Here is an 11,729-nt window from a genome sequence, read left to right on the forward strand (position 1 = left end):
GAGGATTCTGGTAGAACACTTCTCATTGTAAAAAAATATGGATACATCCACATTCTTAATCTTAAGAAATTTAAAGTTAGGATCTTACCAATATTAAACTTTTAATTTTGCAATAATTATAAAATTAACCTTATTAATGAATTTTGATGGATGTTTGAAATTAGTCCTCACTTTTTATTAGAGACCCTGTTCACATTTGATATCTTGCCCATATATATAGAGAGAGAATAAATTAAAAAATTAATAATAAAATTTTCAAAAAAAAATTGAATTTGAATGGAAAAAAAGTTTGGACCAATCACCGAAAAAAAAGTAATCAGAGTTTCCAACATGGAGAGCAAAAGAAAAACAAAAAAATGTCTTTTAACATATGTTTTTGTATTTTATAACTTCAAAATTAAAATTATAAAAAAAAAAAAAAAGGCAATTGTAACATATATAATTACATGATTTGATGTTTCAATTAATATATCAATCTACTAAATTTACATCTCATTCAATGGCATTCACTCCTATATATATTTGAAGCAGCCAGAGAGGAAGCCTCATCAAGACATCAACCATATATTGACATATTGTATTTATACTACTTACACAAGAAAGCTGCAACAACCAACATGACAAGAGAGAGTTTAGCTAAATTCTCAAAGATGGCAAAGCCATATTTGGCTGTCATCTTCTTGCAGTTTGGGTATGCAGGCTTGGCCATTGTTGTCAAGTTTGCTCTCAATCAAGGCATGAGCCCCTACACCTACTCACTCTATAGGAATGTCTTTGCTGCTGTCGCCGTCGCTCCTTTTGCCATCTTTTTTGAAAGGTACGCCATCATTTTCATATATTTAAAAATGAAAAAAAAAATGAACTTGAAACAGACATTTTTTCTTATATTTAAGAAATAAGTCAATTCTTTGAGAGAAGAAGAAATAAATCAAATTCACGTGCATGCTACCTCAATATAGAAAGTAACTGCACCATAAATACTAATTAAGAAATCATATATCTCTGCCTATACAAGGATAAAGATTGGTACATACAAAGTTCTAATTATTTTCGACTCTGGGAGTTATTTATTGACCACCTCGGATCGGTTTGAGTCAGTCAGTTATAGACAATTTAAATTAGTTTACTTTTCTGTGATCCTTTACCAGTTAGAGCCACCTGGCGTGATTCAACGTAACTAGAGCAAATTTTCTAATAAATCAAATGATAAAGATTGGTGCATTAATAATATATATACACTAGCTAAGTTTGTTTGTATTATTTTTCGATCTATGCAGGAAAGTTAGGCCTAAGATGACAATTTCCACTTTCTTGAAGATAATGGTCCTTGGTTTTGTAGGGTATGTATATATGATTTTTCTATAAAGCAAATTAAAATTACTATTGTTGATAGTATTGAGTACAATCAAGTATGATATACTTGATTGTATCGATTATTAATTGTATTAGTGCTGATAATATAATATATATTGATACAACCAAAAAATTATTATACAAGATTATTATTATTATTATTATTATTATTATTATTATTATTATTATTATTATTATTATATATGCAGGCCAGTTATGCAGCTGGATTTGTTTTACTCTGGGATGCAATACACAACGGCAACTTTTACTGCTTCGGTGTACAATGTTCTTCCAGCCATTACATTTATATTGGCTTGGATCCTTAGGTACCTTTTAATATTTTTGAGAAGAAAAGGTACCTTTTAATTCATACACCAAACTTCTATATTTGAATGGACTAGATAAAAGCTCTCAAGAACAGGCGACAATAAATTTACTATACTCAAAAAATGCTGAATTTCTCTAATCATTAAGTCAAAAAGTCAAACGCAGGTACCGTTTATTGTTCATATAATGTTATAAAGGTAATACACACTCTTTCTGTATAATAATAATAATAACGCCAAGGACTTTATGGTCTAATAAAAGAAATTGTTATTCCTTATGGTATGTGTTAGGAATAACTAATATATATATTATAGGACATTGAGGATAGTTATTCTCATAACAAAAGGAATTGCTCATTTTCTGGTATAAAAAATAACTAAACGACCTAGATTTTTTTTGTAAAATGATATTTCGTTCTCAGTTGTCTGTTTTTCGCGAATCAAAACACTAATGAATAATGAAGGCCCACCCTTAGAATGGTTATGCTAGACTAGAAGACTAGGTAATTAAATAAATAGTTAAAAATGCATGGTGAGATGTTGATATATATGCATGCAGGGTTGAGAAAGTGAATATGAGGAAAGTGCATAGCCAGGCAAAGGTTTTGGGAACAGCAGTGACCATTGGGGGAGCCATGATTATGACTCTTGTTAAAGGACCAAACATTGGATTGCCTTGGACCAAACACACAAACCTTTTACAAACTGCAACTGCTTTATATTCTCAGCAAAACATTATGAAAGGGGATGTCATGATCATAGCTGCTTGCTTCTTCTGTGCCGGCTTCATAATTCTTCAGGTTATATATTTTAATATTCTAAATGTCTTCCACTATCATTTTAAAAATTCTACAATTTCACCATATAAAAATTTTAAAAGTTCACTAATCCATTAATCTTCCATTTCTATTTTTAGATTATGACATTACACTGTCGTTTGCAGTTTAAAATATTATTCATGAATAAATTATATTGTTGAAATAGTACCTCAGCTGGATTATATTATAGTGATTTTCATCACTTTGATTCTCAACTTCTAATTTTATCTAATAATGTGATTTACTATCAGATTTGTACATATTTTAAATTTTTAATAATCCAAATGTATTATTTCATCTATATTTTTACCTATTTAGTCATTTGGAGAACTAAAGTAAGCACAAATTTAATAGTTAAGAGTATTATTCGATGAAATAACTGTAGCCGATCAATAATTTACTGGATTGTTAATTTCAGCCTAACAAGTTATAATGAATGCATATGTTTCAACCCAACAGGGTAGCTCAAGTGACAAATGAGCTCTCTTTGTGGAGGTGAATTCTGAGATAGCTTGGGTTTGATTCCCACAAATAAATATTTCTTTTGGGCTAGCTCCCGTGTCTCCCGAAGCGAACGGGATTAGTCGGGTGGACTTGAACAGTTAAACGGACAGAAAAAGACCCGGACCACTTGGTAGTTCAAAAAAAATAAAAATGAATGCATATGTTTCTTGAAATGCTCTTATTAAGTGTTTTTGTTTAACAGGCAATTACATTAAAATCATACCCTGCTGGACTATCTCTTACTACTTTGATATGCACTGTGGGAGCATTGCAAGGCTCTGTGGTAGCCTTAGTGGCTGAGAGGAAAAATCTTGCAGCATGGGCCTTAAATTGGGACACTAAACTCTTAGCCATGGTTTACAGTGTGTGGAATTCTCTCTTTTTTTTTTTTCTTTTTTTTTTTTTTAATAAAGAGAAATACAAATATATGTAATTTTAAGGATTTATTTGCAGGGAGTAATTTGTTCCGGAGTTACATATTACTTGTCGGGGATAATCATGAAGGAAAAGGGACCTGTTTTCGTCACTGCATTTAATCCTTTAGGCACAATTATCGCTGCAATTATGGGGTCATTTATCTTAGCTGAGCATTTGGACCTTGGAATGTATGTCTTTTACCCTTCCCTTGTGAATATGTGATTAACTAGAAGTTATATATGTTATTATTGATTATTTATGTTAAATTGGGAGAAGAATTTATGTTATTATTGATTATTATAATCAATATAATGATAGTTTAGGACTGTCACTCATCATCTAAAAGTTAAAAAAAAAAAAAAAAAAAAAAAAAAAGAAAATGCATTTGGACCTGTTGGTCAGTTGAAATATATCTCGTAATTTATCTCATATACCTGTTCTCAGAATAGGAGGGGTGATTACCCTTAAGTTTATGATTTAAACTTATAATGGTATGTTTGGTTCATGGAATAGGTTAGGAATGTAATAACATTCTTTAGAATAGACCTATTCCATCGTTTGGTTGGATCATTTTGTCATGGGAATAACATGCATAGGAATGAGCTATTACCTTCACAAGGGGAATAGTCATTCCTAGGGGACCTTGGTATTAGCTATTTCCATACCCTTGGGAATAACTTTTATATCACAAATACCAAAAATACCCTTTGCACATTATATTCCTATTCTATTCCTTACCTATTCCATTCCCTGTGGAATAGCATTCCTATTCCCTCCAAATTCATTCCGTGAACCAAACATGCTGTAAAAGAAAACACAAAAGAGAAATGTATTTTTTTTTTTTTTGAAAACAGAGAAATGTATTTTTTTTTTTTTTTGAAGGGAGAGAAATGTATTTTTAATCGTACAGTTATGCATTTTTAGTTGTTTTAGTCAATATATATTTATTGTTACAAAATACATCCTAATGGGACAATGAAACTCTGAACCTCCGTTGTGATCGATTTGATTCTTATTCTATATATCTGATTGAAATGTTTTGGTAAATAACACATATGGTTATATTTTTCTGGTAATGGAGGTTAATTAACAATATGATTTGATTCATATTATTCAAAAAGTTTACTTCATGTTTTCAACTCATCATATCACCTGAATTTATGTGTTTCCTTTCACGATTGTATTAATTAATCATAGAGCTTTGGGAGCCGTCGGGATTATGGTTGGACTATACATGGTAATATGGGGCCAAAAACATGACAATGTTCCGTCGGAATCAACTGCCGGCGGTCAGATAGTTCCGGTGGATGAACTGTCGTCGACATTAGTCAAGCCTCCAACTAATCAAGAACCCTCTGATACTACTACAGCAGTTGTTGCCGGAGATGAAGCAGTTTAGTCTGAATTGAAATACGAAGAGATCAGAATTCAGAAGCATAAACTAAAATTATTAGATTTCCAAGCAAGAAATAAAATCTCTACTTTTATGCCTCTTAGGTTTAGTTTTAGTCTGTAAGAAAGGGTGGGGTAAAATCACTAAAATGGTCTCTCCTCTTTCGATGTATCAAAATCAATCTCATAGACTTAGATGTGTTATTCAATCGTTATCCCTTACGTGGAACCGTGTCCACCTTGCACGATTGTATGTTCATAATTATAAAGTTATATATTCATAATTTTTAAATTTCATATTCATAATTATTGAAATTTATATTCACAATTACAGAACTCTATATTTATAATTACCGAATTATATGTTCATAATCATAAAGCTATATATTCATAATTTTTGAACTTCATATTCACAATTATTGAATCTCTATATTCATAATTACAGAATTATATGTTCATAATTATATTCACAATTGGTTCTATGTTCATAATTATAAAGCTATATATTCATAATTTTTGAATTTCATATTCATAATTATTGAACTCAATATTCACAATTACAAAACTCTATATTCATAATTATTGGACTATATATTCATAATTATTGAACTTCATATTCACAATTATTGAATCTATATATTCATGATCAATTTTCATTAGGAGATTGTCCTAGTGCTGTTATATTCTAATTAGTGCTATGACTTGTTGCCTTTTGGGCAATGTTATGTCTAAAAATTGAAGTTATAATCTCTCTTAAAATGTAGGGTGTGAGTTATATCACAACATTCAGACTCATATCATGTAATTATTATAACAAGAACAAGTTAAGGTTTAGGAACAAAACCATGTTTCTAGTGGCCTATAGCAAATAATTAATTGTCAACAAGAGAGACAACAAATTCTCTTATATGAGCCTAATCAAGAGATTATATGCTAGATTTTGTCAAATAAGGAGAAGCATATTCAATATGTGATAGAATTGTCTCTTATGTCTTTACCAAAAACTCAATTCAGTCATGGACATCCATTTTAAATAAAGAGTATCATGTTTGATAGACATGACAAGAGATATTCTAGTAATTCATAAACTAGAAAATAAAATGAGAGAAGTACCGTGTGTCGAAAGTTATTAAGGTAACGAGCACATGTTTGTTACCGGGCCCATTGATTCTTATGTCAAGCAGTCAAAAATAACACTTTTCCAAGCAAGCTCTCATTTTTCTGGGCATTGATGAGCTGTTCGCCACCTTGCTTTAGGATCTCAAGAATCGCCCTCTCAAATGCCTTGGTATTCAATGTCACTTACACCATCGTCGACAGGTCCAAAATCAGAGAGGTTTTAATCTGTGGTTAGTTGTCTCGTCGTCCATTTATATGCAGCCGGTGAATGCAATGAAACACCAACACACCAGAAAATATATTTGCTGGCTGAAGAATGCCATAATTGAAGTTGAAGTGGGTGCCAACAACCAAAACTGTTGACTCAAAGTGTTTTGTCAAAGTTATGTGCAAAAAGAATTCCAGTTCTATAAAGGAATACCAGTTATAAGAGGAATAACTAATGAAGAATACTAGTTCTAAAGGGAATTGTTATTGAAGCTTTTTCTAGTTCTAGTTTGATTAGGAATAACTTGTAATTCACGAATCTGTTATGAGTAGCTACAATAAATAGGGATTTCAAGATCTAACTTGTGAGGTACGAGAGTCATTGAGAAAAGATACCCAAATCTCCTAGAAAGTAGTACATGTGTTTAGGTTTCAATAGTTCGGTAGGAAAGATCATTCTATTGTGTAATCTCAGGTTCCAAATAGTGTACTTTAAATATTAAGCTTTTAGTAGATTTAGGCAAATTCTCAAATTGAGAAGTGCCTCGCAGATTAAGGTTATTTTCCCGAACTGCGTTACAGATCGTTTGTGTTACAATGTCAGTTTCAAAATCACTGTGTGGTGCGTTTTTATATATTTCAGTTGGTATCAGAGCCAAACTGCTTAAGTTATTAGCAGGATCCTAATGGAGTTTCCCAGAGAAGAACTGTCAAGCACCAGGCCCCTTGCTCTCTTTGGTACAAATTTCTCCTACTGGAAAGCTAGAATGAACATATATATATTTTGGCACAAGGAGAAGGAGTTTGGGAAGCCGTTGAAGAAGAATGGAAGAATCCAGTTAATGATAAAGGTAATAGAAAACCTAAAACAGAATGGAATGAAGAAGAACGAAGAAAATATAATTACAATTCAAAAGCAATGAACACCATCTATGGAACAGTAAGTGAAGATACTTTCAAACTAATCGCTACAACTAGCATAGCCAAAATTACATGGGATATATTATGTAATCATCACGAAGGGAACACATTTGTCAGGAAATCCAAATTACAAATGATACAGACAGATTTTGAAAACTTGAAAATGGAAGAAGAAGAAAACATCACTCAATTTAGTGTCAGAGTTTTAAGCATCTCTGGAGATGCGTCTAACCTAGGCGAACCTATTCCTGAACATAGGCTCGTCAAAAAGGTCCTACGTTCCCTACCTGAGAGATTTATGATAAAGGTTACAACCATCCAAGAAAACAAAGATCTAAACACCTACAAACTCAGTGATCTAATGGGAAGTCTTCAAACATATGAGCTTGAGATACTACAAAAAAGGGAAAAATAATGACAAAGGAATTGCGTTCCAATCAAAGCAGAGAGAGAGTCCAGAAATTGATACCGAACCCATGGAACAATCAATTGCTCTCCTAACAAAGAATTTCAACAGAGTTCTCAAAAAATTCAACAAATTTAGAAACAAAAGTGCTTCAATCAATCAAGGGAACTTCCCAACCGGACAAAATCAATCTATTTCAAAAGAAAGGGAGAGTCCAAAACCTGGAGGAGTTCAGTGCTACGAGTGCAAAGTGTTTGGACACATGCAGTCAGAATGTCCAACATACTTTAAAAGGAAGAACAAAACATATGTGACAACACTAAGCGATGACTCAGATAGTGAAGAAGACACCAATACTAATTTCGTAGCATTCACCACAAATCATGAGAATGACAACGGAAATGAAAATGATATGCAAGAACTACTAGAGTCATATACCCAACTGCATGCTAAATGGGAACAAATCATCGAAGTGAATCTAGAGCTCATGCAAGAAAATCAGTTTCTAAGAGGTGAAAACGAGAGAGAAGAAAAATGCCTCAAAGAAACTCAAAGTGAATTATTAGAATCTAAAAATAGAGAGGCCAAACTGTTACAAGAAATCAAGGTACTAACTGAAAGGCCTAGATCTCCAAACTCAGCTTCTGAAGAAAGCTACGTACATGAAGTTCCAGAGGTGTCACAACATCACTTCCAACATCGAAGAAGAAGAAGAATAATATGCTATTACTGCCATAGATTGGGACACATAAAGGCGTACTGCTTCAAAAGACAAAATGATCTATGTTACAGGCAAAACAACAGAGATTGGGCAGTACAAGGCAAAAATAACAGCAAGAAAATCTGGGTACGAAAAGATCAGAATGTAGCCTACACCTCAAAAACTAGCAAAGAACAAAACGTATGGTATTTTGACAGCGGGTGTTCAAAGCATATGACTGGAAATCCGGAAAACTTGGAAAACATTCAGTATAAGAATGAAGGACATGTTAACTTTGGAGATGGTGGAAAAGGTCAGATCATTGCAAGCGGCATCTTGAATGTCCATGGGCTGCCTAGGTTGCCAAAAATCCTCCTAGTACAAAGTCTAAAAACAAATCTAATCAGCATAAGTCAGCTTTGTGAAGATGAACTCAATGTAGAATTCTCTAAAGACAATTGCACTGTGTTTAATCAGAATCACAAGTGTGTCATGATGGGAAAAAGGTCCGCAAACAAATGCTATACATGGAATGGTGACCTATCTGGTTTACAGACAACCATCAAGCAAAAACAATCACGACACCAACATATGAGACACATAAATTCTCATGACACCAAAGGGGACCAATGAATATTCCTAGGTTATTCATAAAAAAGTAAGGGCTTTCAGTGTAGACAGTACAATGGAATCCATGAATGTGGTTATTGATGATACAATCTCAATAATAACCACTACTGATGACGAAAGTCCTAGAGTTGTTGAAACAACTGTTCCAACACCTCTGACTACTGTTATGCGAAACAGAACCAGATGAAGAAAATGATAAAAGGCAATCTATTGATTTAAAAAATCAGAAAAATCCTCCTCTGAAAAATATCATAGAAGATCTCAATCAAGGAATAATGACTAGAGAAAAGAAACAAGATCACCACAAATTTCAAGAAGGATTTAAAGAGTATAAGAAGATTGTAGATATGACTGGATTCACAGAGGAGAAGATTCAAAGGTTGAAAGTTAGGTCAAATCGATTGATTAACCGCACACAACAGATTGAGCCAACTGGCTGGAAGGAGTTTTGCAGGCCGGTCCGCAATGTCATTCATGAAAGTAGGGCATTGGATATCAATACACATGTTATATTTCCACTTGGTGAAACTGCGGCAGCGATTCGAGGAGAAAATGAACTCTGGCTTGCCATGGTTCTTCGAAATAAATTATTGTTGGGCTTAAAGCCTGCACAACTTGCTATTTTTTATGGAAGTCTAGTTTCTGAAGGGATTAAACTTTGGCCTTCAAATAATAATAATAATAATAATAATAATAATAATAATAATAATAATAATAATAATAATGATGGTTACATATATGAACCCTCTGCCATTGTCTTGGATGTCATCAACTTATTAGAAGAACAAAGAACCTCAGTTCTCGAACTTCAAGAGAAGCATGCAGTAAAGATACCTTGCTGCTTGGATAGCCAATTTTCTGGCATGGTTGAAGCTTGGGCTTCTGGTTTAACTTGGAAGGTGATCGTGGTCATCTTCTTCCACAAAACCACCCATTCAGATCACTCCATCTCCTATCGAAACACTACCAGAAAGCAACAATGATGAAAACCAGTCAACAATCAAAACTGAAATTACCTCGAAGGGGAACCACATCCCATCATAGCGGCATCGGAGTCTTCTCAAATCCAGTTCAAATCGAGGATGATGGCCCTGCAACGATCATTAAGGATCTTGTTCCGATTTCACATGTATCCTTCCAAAATATTCAAGATGAACGCAAACCACCTCTAGGTAATCCAAGCCTTCCCACTGTAGTCTTTGAAAAACCGCCAAACCTTATGCCAATTGCGGTTGATTTAGGGGATAATCACATCATGGACCCAAATGATGATGTTTGTCTATTAGTTTTTGCCCTAAAAATAGGAACCCGACCCACCTTCTACAGATAGCTCTGACGAGACTATCCATAGATTTTCTGAGGGAGAGAAGGAACCAGAGGAAAAGGCAAACTGGATTCCCAAAGATTCAAGCGAGGAATCAAGCTATTAAAAAAATAATAACAGATAAATAAACCAAGAACCCGTGCTAGTCACCAAGAAAAAGAGAAAAGGAATCTTTTTAGCAAAAAAGGGGGAGAATATTTCGTTATGAATAGCAACATATATAGCGTTATTTTGCAAGTTGGGACATAGTTGTTTTTTAACAATTCATACTCAAAGATAAGCACTCACCAATAATAGAGATACATGGAATCAATTAAGGGGGAGATGAGTCAGAAGTCAAAACTTTTTATGGAATCAAGGTTTTTGCCAAAAATTTGACAAAGGGGGAGAATGTTGACTCAAAGTGTTTTGTCAAAGTTATGTGCAAAAAGAATTCCAGTTCTATAAAGGAATACCAGTCATAAGAGGAATAGCTAATGAAGAATACTAGTTCTAAAGGGAATTGTTATTGAAGTTTTTTCTAGTTCTAGTTTGATTAGGAATAGCTTTGTTATTCACGAATCTGTTAGGAGTAGCTACTATAAATAGGGATTGTCTTTTATTGTAGAATTCAAGCTTTCAAGATCCACTACTGGAAATTATGAAATTTCCGATCACCTGAAAGTGTTTTTAAATCAAGTCGAAAGTCTTGTTCCGACCACTTTTGGTATCCGAAAAAACCTTTGTTGCTATTTCCGACCACTTTTTGGACTTTTTGGTATCAACTTAATTTAAGATCATTTTCAGGTGGTCGGAAATTCCATAATTTCCAGTAGTTATCTAACTTGTGAGGTACGAGAGTCATTGAGAAGAAATACCCAAATCCCCTAGAAAGTAGTACATGTGTTTAGGTTTCAATAGTTCGGTAGGAAAGATCATTCTATTGTGTAATCTCAGGTTCCAAACAGTGTACTTTAAATATTAAGCTTTTAGTGGATTTAGGCAAATTCTCAAATTGAGAAGTGCCTCGCAGATTAGGGTTGTTTGCCCGAACTGCGTTACAAATCGTTTGTGTTACAACGTCAGTTTCAACATCACTGTGTGCTGCGTTTTTATATATTTCAAAAACAATTATGGCGCCTTTTGTGATATGTCTTATAAGATCTCTCTGCAGACGGCGTATCCAAATCGCGATCAACAAATACTCTACCGCCGTTTCTTGTAAACCCACGCGATGAGCCTTGGGACGCATGCGTCGAAGAAGATGGCTGGAGCCGATCGCCGGTTTGAGGTCCGCCGGCGCTGAAAATTGCGAAGACACATCTCGGCCGAACCGGTTTTTTAGAGCAATGTGCTGATAACGTGTTAAACTGAAATATCAATGAAGAAAGGAAGAGAAAATAGACAAAGAAGAGTATTTCTTATTATCATCATCAATCTCTGTACAGCATTAATGGTATATATAATCTCTATCATAATAGTCTTTAGGACTCTTACAGTATTAGCACTCCTACAATATTAAAAATATTAAACCAGAATAATGTGCACATAAGATTTTAAAATAACATATTTTTAATTCGATTAGAATCTTAACATTATTAACTTTTATGTAATATATTAGATATGAAGAAAA

At 33.5% G+C, this 11,729-nt stretch overlaps 1 protein-coding gene across 1 annotated transcript; it reads left to right on the forward strand.

Annotated features, from left to right (window-relative positions):
- The first annotated feature begins 617 nt into the window (after positions 1–617).
- Positions 618–4,817, forward strand: LOC109168990 (WAT1-related protein At2g39510-like). Its single transcript, XM_019317870.1, has 7 exons — positions 618–817; positions 1,278–1,340; positions 1,563–1,679; positions 2,239–2,479; positions 3,204–3,365; positions 3,455–3,606; positions 4,616–4,817. Exons 1-7 carry the CDS (start codon positions 618–620, stop codon positions 4,815–4,817), a joined length of 1,137 nt encoding a protein of 378 aa, XP_019173415.1.
- The last annotated feature ends 6,912 nt before the right edge of the window (positions 4,818–11,729 follow it).

The sequence above is a fragment of the Ipomoea nil genome, unplaced genomic scaffold, assembly GCF_001879475.1.
Source record: "Ipomoea nil cultivar Tokyo-kokei standard unplaced genomic scaffold, Asagao_1.1 scaffold3238, whole genome shotgun sequence".
In the NCBI taxonomy this organism is placed as follows: domain Eukaryota; kingdom Viridiplantae; phylum Streptophyta; class Magnoliopsida; order Solanales; family Convolvulaceae; genus Ipomoea; species Ipomoea nil.

Coding starts and splice junctions, on each gene's coding strand:
- LOC109168990 (XM_019317870.1), top strand. CDS start 618: ATGACAAGAGAGAGTTTAGCTAAATTCTCAAAGATGGCAAAGCCATAT. Junction 1,680..2,238: donor ATATTGGCTTGGATCCTTAG/GTACCTTTTAAT, acceptor ATATGCATGCAG/GGTTGAGAAAGTGAATATGA. Junction 3,607..4,615: donor GAGCATTTGGACCTTGGAAT/GTATGTCTTTTA, acceptor AATTAATCATAG/AGCTTTGGGAGCCGTCGGGA.